Source organism: Doryrhamphus excisus, linkage group LG21 (assembly GCF_037039965.1).
Source record: "Doryrhamphus excisus strain RoL-2023G ecotype Guam linkage group LG21, RoL_Dexc_Guam_v1.1, whole genome shotgun sequence".
Classification (NCBI taxonomy): domain Eukaryota; kingdom Metazoa; phylum Chordata; class Actinopteri; order Syngnathiformes; family Syngnathidae; genus Doryrhamphus; species Doryrhamphus excisus.
The window spans coordinates 10,866,826-10,885,624 of record NC_136377.1 but is presented as its reverse complement, the minus strand read 5'-3'; the positions used below and the strand labels follow the sequence as shown (position 1 = coordinate 10,885,624).

Below are 18,799 nucleotides of genomic sequence, written 5' to 3'. Positions count from 1 at the left end.
AATTAGCTAATATTTCAAACAGCTAATTATGCATAAAGCAAATAATTGGATACCCAAAAAAGCAATACGGTTTTTCTCAACACGAGAGGAGAAATATGACCTTATGGAAAAATAAAATTTAGTACAGTTGATGTTTACAAAGTAGAAGGAAAAAGAGTCTAACCACTACTACACTTACATATATATGACTGTTATATAATGTAACTGTTACGTATGTAACTCGACTCCTATTGTACTGCCTATATTTCCCAAAGTACACATTTGGAACACAGGAAGTGAACAAATGTATTGTAATCAATGTGAAACAGAGAGTGTGGTAGGATTAAATAAACTTTGCTTCTTCCTACTTCCTTTTTGTCCATGGAACTGTGAAAGTGTGAATTGTACTATGTGATGCATTACACACAGTTGTCATCGCCTCCTTCTTTTCCAGATATCGACGAGTGTTCTTTGTTTGCTGATGAAATCTGCAAGAAGGGCCGCTGTCAGAACACGCAGCCAGGATATGAGTGCTACTGTCAACAGGGTTTCTACTATGACAGCAACCTTCTGGAGTGCATCGGTAGGTGTCTAAAGAGCTCTGGTTCAGTTGAGTTTGTGACAGTGTATCGTCTACCTAAATAGTTTTCCATCATATCAGTGTGACACACTAAAAGAAATAAACTGGCGTCATAACTCAAGGGGGCGGCACGGCGGTCGAGTGGTTAGACCTCACAGCTAGGAGACCAGGGTTCAGTTCCACCTTCGGCCATCTCTATGTGGAGTTTGCATGTTTACATGGATGGGTTTTCTCCGGGTACTCCGGTTTCCTCCCACATTCCAAAAACATGTTAATCCAAATCCAAATTGTCCATAGGTATGAATGTGAGTGTGAATGGTTGTTTGTCTATATGTGCCCTGTGATTGGCTGGCGACCAGTCCAGGGTGTACCCCGGCTCTCGCCCAAAGACGGCTGGGATAGGCTCCAGAACCCCCGCGACCCTCGTGAGGAAAGCGGTAGAAAATGAATGAATGAATGAACTCTACTCAGGGTTGCATAGCTGATGAGTGGTTTGCGCACAGGCCACACAGCTAGGAAACCCGAGTTCGATTCCACCCTCGGCCATTTCTGTGTGGAGTTTGTATGTTCTCCCCGTGCATGCGTGGGTTTTCTCCGGGTACTCCGGTTTCCTCCCACATTCCAAAAACATTCCAAATTGTCCATAGGTATGAATGTGAGTGTGAATGGTTGTTTGTCTATATGGGCCCTGTGATTGGCTGGCGACCAGTCCAGGGTGTACCCCGCCTCTCGCCCAAAGACAGCTGGGACCTTGTGAAGATAAGCGGTAGAAAATGAATGAACTCTACTCTGTTGTTTGCTAACATGGCGCCACCTTCTGGTTTGCATGTACTCTATACTGTATAGCAGGGGTCGGGAACCTTTTTGGCGAAGAGAGCCATGAAGGCCAGATATTTTAAAATGTGTATCTGTGAGAGCCATATACATTTTTTTAAACATTGAATGCAATAAAATGTGTGCATTTTTATGTAAGACCAACAGTTTTAGATAATGGGCTCTAATTACGTAGACCAGGCACACTACCCCACGCCAATGGGGTGTGGCCAGCACACTTTCGTGAGCAGCGCAGTGTCTAATAATAAATCAAATACTTGTTGCCATTAATACAACTTCTGCTGCTGCATAATTTTGCACCATACTCAGTATATTTCATTCTTTTGGCCATCTTTGCCAGAAGGCTTGGTTCTGCAGCTTTAGCTAGGTGACTATTTGACTAAAGGAGAAAAGTTTATATTTACATGTTGACATCTCAATGACCGAGGTAGACTACAGCATTACCCAGTAATAATCGAGTTTTGGTGTTTGACCTGGAAAATATCATCAGGAAAGATGGATATGGTTGGCCGTATTGCAGTAGAAAATAGATGGACGAATTAAAATGCATAAGAAAGTTGTTGATTTTTAATATTATTTTCAACAGTCATTTCTGTGATGTTTACTTGAAAATGTTAGCAAAAATAAATTTTTATTGTGGTAAGAAATGCTTGAGAGCCAGATACAGTCATCAAAAGAGCCCTACCTGGCTCCCGAGCCATAGGTTCCCTACCTCTGCTGTATAGCATACACACTAGTCTGTTTGCCCATGTATAATTTCGAGTGCCCAAACAATACATCCATGCATTGGTGACTCAGTCTCTGTGAAGAATGGATAGTGGTTATTTTAGAGTCCTTATTGTGTGTGGGTGTGGGTGGTTTACCTTTTCATAACAATAATAAGCACTGTGCACTCTGTGCTGATTATTATTATGATAATTATTCTCTATTAAATTGGATTTATGTACATCATTTCCTGTGGACAAAATTGCTTTGGTTTTCGGTGGACCTTTTTAGAGCAGATGAATGATGAAAGCCAAGGTTCCACTGTATAATCTGCCCGTCTCCTCAGATGTGAACGAATGCCATGACGAGTCTCTTTGCACGAATGGTCGCTGCATCAACACCGAAGGGTCCTTTTATTGCAACTGTAAGCAACCCTGGACTCCAGACTCGAACAAGAAGAAATGTGTGCTAGCAGCAGTAGCTGGTGAGCGAGCTCGCATGTTCTCCCACCTTGCAGTGCCCATCTACCTGAATCTGCAATGTATCTTTACTGTGCAGATGTGAATGAGTGTGAGGACTCTGCCAACTGTAAGAATGGTCTCTGCGTGGACACTCCGGGGTCTTACTACTGCATCTGCTCGCCGCCACTGACCCTTGCTATTGACCGCAACAGATGCGTGACTCCTGAGGAGCAGGCCGGTGAGTGCAGACCTTCATTTTAAAAACCATCATCTTAGTGGTTAGAAAGTAAGCAGTATCTTAATGAAACAAAACAAATAAGTCATAGTATTGGCTTTGTGCATCAGTGCATGCTTTGGATTCACTGCACATCAAAAATGCACACGTCCAATGCGTTCCTATTCGTTGTTTCAGTCAGTGAGCCACATCTGTCACTTACATTGCAGCTTATAGTCACACAAAGTGTACTGTTTTCGCTGTACATTGTTGTTCATATTTGATGTCATCTATTTATTCACCACATTATTATTATTTATTATTATACGGGAGCCAGGCGACAACATTTTGTTGGCAATTTTACTGCTGTGATATTGTGCAATGACAATAAAGGAAGTCTATCTATCTATCTATGTGTATGTATATGTAATGCAAATTATCCATTATTAATAGCCCCTGGAATTATAATTTCCCCTCATTTCTACCTGATCTCAGCTACATTGTTGGGTGTTTGCCAGTACTCTTTGAAATCAAATAACCATCTGGGTTTCCAATTAGCGCCGGGATCAGTGATCATTGACTTTAAACAGCTGTAGCTGTACAACCTGCCGATGTTTTTCTCTTCACTCTGCAAGATGGCAGTAGCTGCATTTGTGTCTCATGTGTCATGAGGTGTGAACAAAGCAAACTCTGCATGCGCTTTAAAATGTTGGTTGCACTACTCAGCTGCTGGTGTTAAAGTCATGCTTGTTCAAAGCAATGCTGTACTGTTGGCCAAGTAGTTTGCTCCTTTACGCTATTACAACATTGGTTCTGTTGCTGCAATGTAGTACAGTAGAATTGGTAGTAAATCACCAAGTGCTCAAAGCAAGCTAAGTTTTCACTTTCTTAAACACAAAATTAAAAAAAATACATTGGAATATCCATAGAACCTCGGTTAGCATTATTTATTTGTTCCAGAAGGTCCGACTCTAACTGAAACGGATGCTAACCAAATCAATTTTTCCATAACAAATAAAACATTAAACCATTCTAAAAGCCAAAAATGTTAACATAAAACACATTTTATAGATGTACAGTTATAGTTTTACATGCAGAAAACACATAAATATACAAATAAATAATGGATGAAAAGGATACATGAGCATTTAAATTTACTTTTACACTCTTTCACTGAAGTTGTCCCCAAAGACACAATATGGCAACGAGACATGACACAGATACCATCTTCCTACTTTGCTATGAGTTATTTTTTCAATTCAATAGTCTTTCTCACCCCAATAACCCAACATGTTGTAATGAAAAATACATTAAAACACAGCCGGACTCTCACAATGTATAACACGACAGGACACACACCATATTGTACGCTAACCGTGAAAAACAGAGTCATAATTTTGGTGTCATTTTATTACATTAACTGAGAAGCCCTTGGGGCGGACGCTTACCATGGTTTGACGTTATAGCGATGTGGTATCTCCACATTAAATTTGAATAGCAGCAGTCTATTCAATGTAAAATACATATTATAAAGATAACAACATCATCCGGTTAGGCAGCTGCTGGCTGCTGGCTGTTACATCCAGAATAATGCAGGAGCCCGACATAATGGAATAAATCCAATTCTTCAGTTGTAACGTCTTTTATGTGGAATTGTGTTGCCATCATGTTGTACCTTGTTTTGCTACAAAGTGTTTTCCTTGGACTACGGCTAAGATAAGTGAATATTTGTTCATAAGTTGTAAGGTTTCAATATACAGTAAAGTCTCGTTATATCGATATTGGTTACATCGAAGTACTGCTTATTACGATACTATTTTCATTTCCCGGCAAATTTCTAGTCTTTTATGATATAATTAGTTCCGTTTCATCTCCCGCCAGCCAATTTGGTCTGCTTATATCGATACAAAAGCAGCTTAAATCAATCTTTGCTTAAGGATTTCAATACCAAAAAAGAACACGGCGAACGGCTGCTTCCAGTCAACTTTATTTTTCACACTTCCACCACCAGAGCACAGCACACACACCGATTCCCGCACTTCCTGGTTCACAGGTCATGCTCAACCCGCCCCACATAGCTGGCCAAACACATGCCTGCAACAGAAGAACCAACTGACATAGCATACACACCTATTCCAACGAAGACACAAGCGTACAAATACATGTATTTAATTGTGTTGTATTCAGATATCTTTTTATCGCTTGCAATAATCACTGTTTTTCATATGTACATGCTGGCATTCGTGGTTTCTCTCGTGTATAGATTCTATACACACGAGAGAAACCACGAACGCAGTTGGTTCTTCTGTTGCAGGCATGTGTTTGGCCAGCTATGTGGGGCGGGTTGAGCATGACCTGTGAACCAGGAAGTGCGGGAATCGGTGTGTGTGCTGTGCTCTGGTGGTGGAAGTGTGAAAAATAAAGTTGACTGGAAGCAGCCGTTCGCCGTGTTCTTTTTTGGTATTGAAATCCTTAAGCAAAGATTGATTTAAGCTGCTCGACATTGTTCTATACTATCGAACAATGTCGAGTGCATTATTGCCCACTTTTAATGCAGTTCGGCGCAGGATCGGATATATCGACAGTCCGGTTATATCGATATTTTTTCTGACTCCCGACAATATCGATATAACGAGACTTTACTGTAGCAATAGTGAGGCTTTATGCTGCAGGATTCGATGCTTGTGTTACTTTTCATGAACATCTGGAATCTTTGACTTTACTCGCATTCAGACATGTTGGTGATAACTGGAGGGATTACTACCCCTGCTACTTTATTATATACTCTGGCATCTACTGTTCTTGTTTGTGTGGCATGCGTTGATCCCAAACCTGGGGTACAATTAGGGGGTATTATTGTTTATTGTTGTTGCCACTGTTTCATTTCATTAAGAATCATTACTTATTTCAAGTTCAAGTTCTCCAGCATTATGTATTTAGAGGATTATGATAATGTTTTATTTCATTTGAACATGCATCAGATTACAATTGAGTGCATCACATAAAGGAGTAGGAAGAAGCAAAGCTTATTAAATCCTACCCCTCCATCTGGTACTTTTACAATCAGTAACTGTTACATTTGTTCACTTCCTGCTTTCCTAATATAGTTTAAGTTTGTTATTTTTTAAATTTTTAATGAATAAATTTATTTTTTGTCACGTACCGAAGTACCATACAATGACATAATGGGTACCACTCACACTTGGTACACTCACACTTGCTGGACACTTAATTAGATACACATGCACAATAAGAACTGTTTTGTGTGTTTTCTTATCATGCCTTTGCAAAGTTTTGGTTGAGCGGATTTCAATCAGATGTACAGTACCTAATGAAGTGTCCAATGAGTGTATTACACAATACATGCCGTGAATACTTGCTGAAAACCCAATCAGCATTTTTAATCCACTTGCCAACGAGAGCTGGCCCCATACAGATGTTCATACTGTAACCAGTGTCTGTGGTGCCCTTTGCAGATGTGAATGAGTGCCAGGATCCCTCCTACTGTAGGAACGGGAGGTGTGAGAACACGCCCGGCTCTTTTCACTGTTTTTGTGACCCTCCTCGCACCTTCAGTGCGGAGCTGAAACAGTGCGTCTATGACGGTGGGTAAATTCAGCATCAGCTAGTTTCAAATCCCCGTAGACACATGGTTCTCCTTGTCATTCATTCATTCATTCATTTGACAGTTGCTTGACTATAATTCCTAATATTTTGCTTCTTATCACGCAGCAAAAACATTATGGTGCAACCTGCACATACGATCAATATACGAACAATAACACCTCTAAAACCTCAGCATTATTATCTTTGCAAAGGCATGATTCCAGTGTACAGGTGCACCTAATGAAGTGTCCAAAGAGTGTAAAACTGGTTATTGCTGTATTGAAAGTTCATAAACTGAATATGAAACATGCATATGAGTTTCTGTAATTGTGGCTGTTTATAAGTCATCCATGCTTTAAACACAGGAATTGCGTCTGCGTCATTGTAAAATAATCTATACTGTCATCCCTCGTTTATCACAGTTAATTAGTTCCAGACCCAACCGTGATAAGTGAATTTCTTATCTATAAAAGGAATATACAGTAAAGTCTCGTTATATCGATATCGGTTAAAACGAATTACTACTTATTACGATACTATTTTCATTTCCCGGCAAATTTCTAGTCTTTTATGATATAATTAGCTCCGTTAGTATGATACACGGTTATTGTGATAATCCGGTTACTAGGATGCCCTTTTCATCTCCCGCCAGCCAATTTGGTCTGCTTATATCGATACAAAAGCAGCTTAAATCAATCTTTGCTTAAGGATTTCAATACCAAAAAAGAACACGGCGAACGGCTGCTTCCAGTCAACTTTATTTTTCACACTTCCACCACCAGAGCACAGCACACACAGCGGAAAACACCCGTCCCTCGCGCCTACCCCTCCGGGTGGCAACACCTTTCCTATCGATAGTTCCGGGGTGAATTATGTCCCGGTAACCGGTAATCACTACAGCGTAAGTTTATTTTTATTTACTGTAGTACAAAATTTATTGTAGTACAAAAGCATGCTAGATACGCAATCCATGAACTCAAGGAGAAAATTACATGCCATATCAAAGATCCGCCCACTTTTAATGCAGTTCGGCGCAGGATCGGATATATGGATAGTCCGGTTATATCGGTATTTTTTCCGACTCCCGAGAATATCGATATAACGAGACTTTACTGTATTTGTAGTTAGAGCATAGAAAACCTGTTTATGACTTCCTAAGTTGATATAATAATAGAGGGAGCCCCAAAATTTGAAGCAATGCAAACCAGATATATAGGTATACTCTGTGTACTATTATGGTTGAACCCCCATCTTTCTTTTTTTCTCTTCGCTTGATCCAGATCGCACCGCAGCCTACAAGGACGTATGTTTCCTGCAGGTGGACGAGGGCTTGATCTGCACCGAGCCCAGGAGCGTCATGTTGGTGACCTACTCGGAGTGCTGCTGCCACTACGGTCGCGGCTGGGGGCCCGAGTGCAACACCTGTCCGCCAAGAAATTCAGGTGAGTGACCCGTCCGCCCCCCAACGTGTTTGCTTCTCTGTTGATTTTCCTGAAGGATTTTGTTCTCTCTACACAGAGATGTTCAACCATTTGTGTGAGATGCACCTGGAAACGGAGTCCGACGGGGAGCAGGATTTCCTGGCAGCTTTCACTAACTACAATCCAGGTTGAACCATACATACCATACATATGCCACCATCTATGTCCCGCCCCTCGTATCACGTTATTAAAATGTTCTTTCACAGGAGACAGTTCAGAGGAGGACTCAGACGAATGCAGCTGTACAAATGGACACTGTGTACGCTCCTATCTCAGCACCATGTGTGAATGTAACCAAGGATTTAGGCTGGACCACTCCCACACCCGCTGTATAGGTTTGTCTTTTTCTTTGTCAATCGTTACACATAGGACCAGTGACTGGTCCATCATGTTGTGTCATTTTTTAAGCAAACTTTGGTCGATCAGTAGGTTCATTCTTACACGCAACAACCATCGATTAGCCAATTGGCAGAGTGGCGTCACTGGTCAATGCCTCACCAGTAATTGATCGGTCACTGGTCAGTCAGTACTTGTAATTATTATTGGTTGGTCATGTTGCGTCACCTTTTAATAAAACATTGTTTAGTCTTTATGTACATTATTATACGCAACACTAGTAATTGGTCGAAATGTGTCAGTTTTTAAAGGGGACCTATTGTGCTTTTTCCACTTTTCTGACCTATAAATGTAGTCAAAATGTTGTATTCTCATGTTAAACGATGCCAAACAATGAGGTTGCACATTTGGAAGTGAGCCCGGAAAGAAGTTTGTGATGGCTCAAAACGCTCGGTTTTAGAGGGTGTTGTAAAACTGGAGGTTTGTGATGTCACACATAGCCGGGGTTCCTTATATGAGCGTGTGCTGTAGGCCAGATACGCCTACAGCAGCTCAGAAGCTCTCCCAAAGCTCTGCTTCTGTGTTTACCTTGTTGGCAGTGGCTTCCAGGTAGTGTTTTTTTGGGTGTGAGTGGAAGCTCCATTTGTTTCCAATTCCTAGCGATGCAAAGATGAGGTACAAGTGGTAGGGGTTCCTGATTCCCTACCAGGAAACCGGCATTTCACACTGGACTGTTTTGTGAACATGGGCCAGTACGCAGCTGGACTAGCTGACAAGCTGTTGCTGAAGCCTAACGCCTTTCCAACATTACTTGGTCGTCTCAAAGACTCAGAAGAGCAAGCAGTAAGTAACAATTCATCAGTGTCTTGTGTTTATTTTGTGTACGTAATGGAACATACGTAAACGGTTGTCTGTGTAGCATTATAGAGTGTACATACAGGATGCAAATTAGAAGCTCACAGAGTCGTGACTTGCTAACAGACATTTCCCACCACAGTCAGTGGGTCTACTCGAGTTTATTTAAACACTGGTAGTCCCACAAAAAAATTAATAACCACATTACACGTTATCGATGCTGTAGAACGCTAAAATGCTAACGCTACTTACCATTGAGAGACGTCTTGAAGTAATCTCTTTTCTTGAGAAACTTCAGACTGTCCAGTCCCTACTTCCAGATCGGATTTGGGATCCAACACACTTGGCTGTATGTTATAAGTGGACATTTTAAAAAGTTGATCAAATCAAAAAACGTTGGGTTCGGCAGCTAGCGGCACAACACCGGAAGTCCCTCTAAGCACTTGGCAATGTGACCAACCACAGCGGAGTGGGGGTGCCTGGAAGCGGGCCATAGTTGGAATCAATTAAAACAGATTGTTTTCATGGGAAGAACAAAATATAAAAAATACAACTGGAACACAGTAAAGTCTCGTTATATCGATATTCTCGGGAGTCGGAAAAAATACCGATATAACCGGACTATCCATATATCCGATCCTGCGCCGAACTGCATTAAAAGTGGGCAATAATGCACTTGACATTGTTCTATAGTATAGAACAATGTCAAGCAGCTTAAATCAATCTTTGCTTAAGGATTTCAATACCAAAAAAGAACACGGCGAACGGCTGCTTCCAGTCAACTTCCTGGTTCACAGGTCATGCTCAACCCGCCCCACATAGCTGGCCAAACACATGCCTGCAACAGAAGAACCAACGCCAGCATGTACATATGAAAAACAGTGATTATTGCAAGCGATAAAAAGATATCTGAATACAACACAATTAAATACATGTATTTGTACGCTTGTGTCTTCGTTGGAATAGGTGTGTATGCTATGTCAGTTGGTTCTTCTGTTGCAGGCATGTGTTTGGCCAGCTATGTGGGGCGGGTTGAGCATGACCTGTGAACCAGGAAGTGCGGGAATCGGTGTGTGTGTGCTGCGCTCTGGTGGTGGAAGTGTGAAAAATAAAGTTGACTGGAAGCAGCCGTTCGCCGTGTTCTTTTTTGGTATTGAAATCCTTAAGCAAAGATTGATTTAAGCTGCTTTTGTATCGATATAAGCAGACCAAATTGGCTGGCGGGAGATGAAAGGGGCATCGTAGTAACCGGATTATCATAATAACCGGGTATCATACTAACTGAACTAATTATATCATAAAAGACTAGAAATTTGAATAGTATCTTAATAAGTAGTAATTCGTTATAACCAATATCGATATAACGAGACTTGACTACTAGACTACTGTAGGTGCTGATTCTGGAAGTTCTAAAAAGCTTTCTTTGCTGGTTATTGTGTGTAGGTGCTCTATAGGAATCCACAACTCAATTCAAAAGGCCAAAAAGAGCATAATCGGTCCCCTTTAATCAAACATTCATCAGTGTATGTGTTAATTACTTAGAACTTGTGATTGGTCAGTTGCATTGCATCTCTTATTGCATATCACATACCCACCATTCATTGGTCAGTTGTGTCTCTTTTGATGCAAACATTTGTAGCTCTATATGGCAATGACACACACAAACATTTCACTTGATGGAAACACAGCTTCAGTGTTTGTTTCTGCATTTCCCTCCCCCAGACATCGACGAGTGTGCAGAACCAGGGATTCGCATGAATCCGTGCAAGAATGCTCGCTGTGTGAACACGGCGGGCTCATACAAGTGCTACTGCAAACATGGCTTTGTGGCCACACGCAGGCCAAACATATGCGTCCGTCGCAGAACCCAATAATCATTCAGACTTTGCTCTTATTTATCCATTTGTATGCAACACACACACACTCAAGCACTGTGCACATGCTGTATATATTCGCCTTCGTCTTTGAAATCACAACACACAACCGTGTATGCGCAGTCATACTATTTTCAGCCCTATTTTACATAAAACAATGACAAATGTGTGTTTGTTAATGAAATGTTTTTGTAATTAATTATTTCTCGCTCATTATTGCTCAGCCCATTTGAGATTTGTACATTGTACGGAAGCCAAAGGTTCTGGTGTCCTTCTTTAATTCTTCGTCCACATTCATTAATATTTAAGTCTAAATTCCCTCCTTCCAATTGTGTTATTCCAACGCAGATTGTTGATTTTGTGTTATTGTACAGTTTGTGGATTTGAGAGTTTGCTGTCCATTTTTTTCGTTGATGTAAAATATGAGAGACGTGAAGTTTGTGTATTTGACACGTGCACCTAAGTAAACTTTAAGCTAGAAATAAAGACCATGCACTTAGCAACACATGGGAATGTTTGCCAACTGTAGCTGACTTTGGAACGTCAACAATGTTTTGCTGCATCAAACCATTTTGACAACTTTTTAAGATAAGAATTGAATTAAAAAAATATATATTTCAACCTATTTGTATACTGTTGTGTTTCGATGGGTTTGAGGACATGCTTTGGCATTCCACAGCATTCCACAGCATTCCACAGTTCTATCCACAGTATTCCCTATTCTCTCCCCTATTCTCAGAAAAACTGAATTTTGAGACGTTTTCTGTTACGTATTGCATATATATATATATGGTCAGTTATAACGGATTGAATAATAAATAAGAACAATACAATAATACATACGGGAATAAACGGAAATAATAACTTAAAATAACTTAAAAATATAAATTGAGGAATTAAAAATGACATATAATGAAATATTGTATAGTGAATAAATAAATACAGAATATATGATTAAAAACCTACTAAATAATGAAAGAAATAAATTGATGAATAGAAAATGACAGAAATATTGTATAGTGAATAAATAAATACAGAATATATGATTAAAAACCTATTAAATAATGACAAAAATAAATTGATGAATAAAAAATGACAGAAATATTGTATAGTGAATAAATACAGAGTATATGATCAATGACCTATTAAATAATTACAAAAATAAATTGGGCAATTTAAAAAAGGACATTTTATAGTGAATAAACACAATATATGGTCAATTATGTATAAAATGCTAAAATACAGAAATAAAGAATGATATAAACATTGAATAGTGAATAAATAAATACAGAATATATGATTAGTAATAACTTATTAAAAAAATGCAGGAATAATAAAAATGACAAACATTGCATTGTGAATAAATACAGATGTTTGCCATTTTCATAAATAACTGTATATGTATTTGTGATGTATAATGGTCCATTTTTCCACCCTCAAACGCTCTCTGCGTAATGCAGTGCGGTTCTCCATCACTGAATGGATTAACTTCTCCTACCGAGTGACGGAAGGTACGTATCGTGTCGTAAGGTAAGCTGTTTGCACCCATGCGGGTCCCGACGTGAAGATGATGCTCCTCATCCTGCTCCTCAGGAAGCCATGTTGCTATGGCACCATAGCTCCTCGTCCTGGTTTCATTCTGTCAAAGCATTATGTCATTTAAATCTAGAACGGAAGAGTGACCTTGAGCAACCAGTTTAGGCGGCTAAGAAAGAGGGCGTGAGAGAGAAAGAAATGGCTGAGCAACAATTAGAACAGAAATAGCATATAGCTGGCCTTTTCAAATGACTCAAAAGGTGGTGAGAGGCTATAAATACATTTTAGTGGGTCAAACTGCCCGGAGAGTAACCCTCCATACTGCATCTGCTCAACTTAAGTAGGTGTTCTGCTGCTATTGTGGAAGATGGGGGACAAACATTGCGAGCAATGACATTGCAAAAGTTTTCCATCAGTCCCGTGTGTAAACATAAACCTCTGCTCTCAAGGAAAAAGCAATTGTTTGTAATGGCTTCTATTTAAATCGTGTAGTTTGGAATGACTTTTTCCATGATCTTTGTCTTTGTTTCACTGATTTTAATTATGCAAATTACCTCAAGACTATTACACCATATTCAATTTGGCTGTTATAGCGACTGAAGAGACAACATGGCAGTGAGACACAAGAGAAATACCGTAGATCCAATATTTTCACTGTGGTTACGATCCGGGACCACTAGTGAATAGTGAAAATGTAATTGAGATAATGTATATTTTTGACACACGGCCCTTTCAAGCCCTCCTCCTAGCTTGACGTTGATGTTCGCCTCCCATTTTGGATCAACATTTCCAAGAAAAGTGACATTCATAGCTTGAATTTAATATGGCGTTTGAAGAACAAACACTTTACCAGGGGTCTCAAACACGCGGCCCGCGGGCCAAATGTGGCCCGCAGGACACTAGTTTGAGGCCCCCGCCTTGATATGAAAGTTTAATGTTAGTGCGGCCCAAGTTTGATATGGATGCTGTATGGTATCATGTACCCAGAAAAAAATTATTACGTTTGATTAATGTTCATGTTAAAGGTTAAATAACTGTTAATAGTTATCCTTCCTATCCGTGTGGAAGTGGTAAGTTTTTGGCTTTTTTAAGTTTAAAGGAAATAACTTGAAGGCTACCGTTTAGGTCGCTAGATCTCTAGTTTGCGAGTTAGCATGTGTCTCAAGACCCTGCAGTTGCGCAATATGTTGTAAATAAAAAGAGTATAAATGTGACTATAGTCGTGTTTTGTCATGTCTACAGGGCTCTAATAATGCTTTGTTCATTTTAATCTGAAAAAAATAATTTGTCTACCCATCAACTATATGTGGTTTCTTAAGTTTTTATTATTTGCTGTTTTATGATTATTATTATGATATTTATTTATTACTGATTGATTGATTTTCTTTATTCTGGATTTGTTTATTTTTCATCTTATTTTGTGCAGAAAAATAAAAATTAGATATTTGAGAACAGTGGAATGTTTTATCAGAGCTTTTATTGTAGAAAATCGGAACCAAAGCACTGAAAAAGTTTGTATATTTTACTATTACTATGGTGAGTTTGGTGGTATGGTAAGACTCACGGTGCAGCAACAGTCAATGAAACGGCTAACATACCAGCTAACATAGTCAACGCCTGCGTGTGCATCACAGTCAGAAGGCTAAACAAATGACCTAATTTTGGGTCCTCTGCCTGTTAGGACCCTTAGAATAAGGAATACATTGACATTTTACATTTTTAGTCTAATTGATCGGTATCAACTGATCTCACTCATGGAAGATCGGTAGGCTGCATAAAATATTGATTCCTGAATATGCAAATATTTTTGGATTCTATGGTTATCATCACACATTTGAACTCCAAATTGCTGGCTGACACTGATTGGCTGGCGACCAGTCCAGGGTGTACCCCGCCTCTCGCCCGAAGACAGCTGGGATAGGCTCCAGCATGCCCGCGACCCTTGTGAGGATAAACTGCAATCATTTCTTCCTCACATACTGTATATATATATATATATATATATATATATATATATATATATAACATTTGCAATGTGGTATAATACACATTTGATCGGGTCTCCTCTCCACAGTAATCTCGCTTATACTTCTTGTCAGATGACAATATTAAAGGGCAGCCCACAGGCCGCCCCCTCCTTTACCTCTCCTTGACTGAAGTCATATGATTCAGCTTTAAGGCTGGTAATATCAGTCCCACACTGTGGAAAATAAGAACAGAGATCAAGTCCAACCATGTGTAAAGCACAGTCACACCAACTTTGCCAAACGCATGCCTGCCCACCCCGACTCCTCCCTCGGTGCCGCACGCACCAACGATGACCCCACCCGTCCAGGTCCAGTCTATAGAGAGCAGACACAGGGGGGTTTAGCTCAAACTGCTGCAATCTGCAGAAAGCACTGTGCTGGACACACTCTGGCAGCCAGTGGCAGCCTTATATTCTACACTCAGCTCTTTCCCTTTGTCACAGTGGATTGGGGATGAGATCCCTGCATGTGGTGTGGGGTCTGGGCGCAGGGGTGGGGTCTGGGCTCAGGAGCGTAAACATGCTGGGTGTGTGCTATAAATGTTGATACATGTACTGAAATGGGCCATGTTTTTTTTTTTACTGGATGCTCTCTTTACAGCTATCATTGGTTTTAATTTAATTTAATTTAATTTAATTTAATTTAATTTAATTTAATTTAATTTAATTTCAAATCAAAGTCAAAATACATTATAAACTATATGGAATTGGGCTGCACTGAGGATGAGTGGTTAGCAAGCAGACCTCACAGCTAGGAGACCAGGGTTCAATTCCACCCTCGGCCATCTCTGTGTGGAGTTTGCATGTTCTCCCCGTGCATGCGTGGGCTTTCTCCGAGGACTCCGGCTTCCTCCGACATTCCAAAATTCATGCTAGGTTAATTGGTGACTCCAAATTGTCCATAGGTATGAATGTGAGTGTGAATGGTTGTTTGTCTATATGTGCCCTGTGAGTGGCTGGCGACCAGTCCAGGGTGTACCCCACGTCTTGCCCGAAGACAGCTGGGATAGGCTCCAGCACCACCGCCATCCTCGTGAGGAAAAGCGGTAGAAAATGAACGAATGAATGACTATATGGAATTAATATCCTGCTGTCAAGACTCATTTCCCGCTACAACAAACTATACTACTACCCTTTTTCACGACCACAAACTGCTTGTAATGAATAGGATGCAATTTGCCCTCCCAAGGAGACCCGCCAAGTCCTCACCGCAGCTCCACCCATACTACATAATGGAGAGGGCCACCGTTGGACATGAAAACATAGAATTCCACAAATATTGAACTTGGGCCTCCTATGGAGGGCTTAGACCCTAAAATAGGTTGCATGTTTGTAAGTTGAGCTCTTACAGCTGAATTATACCTAAATTAACACTTAATACAAGAATGCAAGTTTCCATTTCATGCCTAGTTATTACTATCACTTTCTCAGGATTAGATCCTTTAACATGCTCAAGGATACTGTAGCAACCTGGCAAGTAAGTGTAGTGTTTTGTGATTTCCTGACTGTGAATGTTAGGGTACGGGTTGAGGAGGATGTTTAAAGTGGACAGTTGAGTTTGCTGATGTTGTTTTGTCGTGGTTGGGGCTCACAATAGCCTTTTTTGTCTTTGATATAAAGAGATTGTTGATTGACCAGCTCCTTGTCAACCTCTCAATTCATGGGTAGACGTTAAAATACCATTTTTAGCCTTAATGATGGTTGCTACAGTCGAGTGTACTACATTAATTTTTTATGGAACCTGCGTAACATATTGATTATCGTGATTCACCATGCAGCCACGGAACAAGCGAAACAGAGTAAACATAGCAGGTAAGTTTACATAAGTTTACATGGAATACTAGCAAAACCGTCCGTTTTTCCTACTCTGAACTACTTTGATACCCTCAGATTCCCTCCAAATCTGACAATCAATCAAAACCGTGGGAGACTCCTAATTTGCTCTAGGTGTGAGCACGCTGCCACAGCCTCTCGTCTTTTCCAATGTGCAGTTTTCTAAGCGTTGGCGATGAGTTTCTCCAGTTGCAGTCATTTGCCACTTCCCGTGTGTGGAGCCCTTTAAGAGGAATGTAGAATACTTAGTGTATTCTTCCAATGTAACTAGTTCTTCAGCGAGTTTTGTGTTTACAGATCAAAATAACTTCCTAAATGACACATGTATGTAACCACAAAAAAACAAAACATTGTAACCCGAGGACCAGCTTTGAGAAACTTTTTGGACTAGTACTGTACATCCATGACTCTCTGCCAAGCCTTCTGCTCTTAATATGAAGATGATCACAATTTAGTCTCCAATTAACCTCTGCATGTTTTTGGGATGTTGTAGCGTAACCTACACAGCACAAGAACAACAAGCAAACACCTCAAGCCTGGTTCTCCAGGCTGTAAGGCTAATGTGCTAACAACTAGACCACCGTATGGCACTTGTTCAAAATCCATTTGGGATTATTCACATTACGAATATGCTTTCATGAATTATTAAAGAACTTAATGTTGGACAGTAAACACTCAAAAAACTCACTTGAGAACTGGATACAACACACTACAAGAATGCAATGTATGCCTTATTTAACATTGCTTATTTTTTATTGACTCTTAGCACATCATTATGTTTCTCCAAACGTAAGGAGGGTGCACCAAGGAAAAGAAAAGCCATCACCCTGGAAGTGAAAATCATAAAAAGGTCCTGAGAGAGGAGAAACACCCACCCATATGGGCGCACTTTTGGTGTCAACCATGACTGAAGAGCATGTAAAAGGATGTGCTCCTATGGAAGTGACAGTAATAACTAGGCAGTATAGTGGTCTTATTTATGTACGTATGTGTTCTCTTGACATGTCTACTTCTTCCTCTCAATAAGCCACAGGTATAAATATAAGGGATTCTTCTATCATTTTATGACTGTATATTACATTTTTCTGGCATTTCTTAACATGAAAACTGCTTGGAATTTATTTTATTATAACTTTCATTTATTTTTCTAACTCAGAAGTTGCATTTTTTTATATATATACGGTTTGATTGTGTCTGATTGTGAATGAATGAACATGCTAACCAGGGTTTCAAGCCGTGCAAAAGGATTTAGGACTCCTGTGTCCTAAATTCGTGTCCTAAAATGAATAACGTGACAATATGGTTCCATGCTTTTGCTTTTAGCACCAGGGACAGCACCATACACTGCCATTGTGCTTCTCTTCTACAATACTGACTGAATAATATGTACACGCTGCTTTGCATGTGCCCAGGAAGGGTCAGCAGCACCCACCCACTCACACTCTCTCTCAAACACACACACACACACACACACACACACACACACACACTCCCCCACTAGCAGCAGCACCTCGTCCACTTTTTCTTTCTTCCTATCACAGGAGTGCGTTCAGCAGGCAAGGCAGGCAGCGGGAGTGTGAGTGAGGTTCTACCCGGGCGGAGCGTCGGATGCTCGGCTACTGCTGCTGCGGATATCCGCCTGGTACCTGCTTCCCTCTTATCGGACGACTCGATTCCGAAAAGGCCATTTTTTTTGCCGCTTTTGTAACACGGTGAATGGTTAGCAGAGGCGGGGGTGAAATGTTTTTTTTTTTTCGATGATGCGGATGTAACGGCGGAGCATTATTAGCATCACCTGGGATTTTAAAAAAAAACTGTTATCATCTGAATTAGCTTACTGGCACATTTTGATGTCGACTTAAATGTCATATGTATTCGCTAGGGTTGAATTAATATCCTAACGGAAGACAAAACAAAAGGTAAGTGTCTTTTTCACCCCTTTTCAGTTATCATCACTGTCTTTATGATTTAATCACCAATAACAAAGCTAATAAGAGAGGAGTGTGATATCATTCAGGTGACTGATGTTAGCCGCTATTAGCATTCCAACCCAACGTATAGCTTCACTGGATCGTCGCTCATATGGATATATTTTTACACTCTTATGGACATTTCTCGTCGTTATTTGTAATCATAGTATGTTAGCTGCTTGGCCGAGAAGTGTGTGAATGTGTAGTTGGTGGTAGCCATCAATCAGGACGCCTTTGTTTGAATCCATGTCAATGCCTGCCACAGTCCAAAATGCATGCTGCGTTCACGTACAGCCTGTGGAGCCCTACAAACAACACACTGCACTAAAGCAGTAGATAGCTCATTGTTTGTCTCGCATTCTGTTTCTTCACTATATGGTCTAAATTCCCACTCTGGCATGCTTTCTGTTCGCCTTTATGACAGCATAGGGATTTATGCAGCCTGGCCTACAACGAGAGCCATGGCAGCATGAATGCAACCCCTATGTGCATTCAATTAGACGTCATAT

General features: G+C 40.3%; 2 protein-coding genes across 10 annotated transcripts in view; both read left to right on the top strand.

The window, feature by feature from the left end:
• The window catches only part of ltbp3 (latent transforming growth factor beta binding protein 3), a 60,566-nt gene extending 49,016 nt beyond the window's left edge, over positions 1-11,550 (top strand). For 6 of the 7 annotated variants that reach the window (XM_078787885.1, XM_078787883.1, XM_078787886.1 and 3 more), the window contains 8 exons: positions 434-562; positions 2,445-2,582; positions 2,657-2,797; positions 6,250-6,378; positions 7,660-7,821; positions 7,898-7,987; positions 8,067-8,195; positions 10,774-11,550. In XM_078787885.1, the coding sequence (XP_078644011.1) occupies positions 434-562; positions 2,445-2,582; positions 2,657-2,797; positions 6,250-6,378; positions 7,660-7,821; positions 7,898-7,987; positions 8,067-8,195; positions 10,774-10,925 (1,070 nt within the window). In that variant the 3' untranslated portion in view covers positions 10,926-11,550. The remainder of the gene's footprint in view (positions 1-433; positions 563-2,444; positions 2,583-2,656; positions 2,798-6,249; positions 6,379-7,659; positions 7,822-7,897; positions 7,988-8,066; positions 8,196-10,773) is intronic. The other variant, XM_078787887.1, reaches the window with a different exon arrangement.
• Positions 11,551-17,830: 6,280 nt separating this feature from the next.
• sptbn2 (spectrin, beta, non-erythrocytic 2) overlaps positions 17,831-18,799 on the top strand; it is a 43,264-nt gene continuing 42,295 nt past the window's right edge. For all 3 annotated transcript variants that reach the window (XM_058086165.2, XM_058086163.2, XM_058086162.2), the window contains exon 1: positions 17,831-18,239. The gene's annotated coding sequence lies outside the window, so the exon portion shown is untranslated. The remainder of the gene's footprint in view (positions 18,240-18,799) is intronic.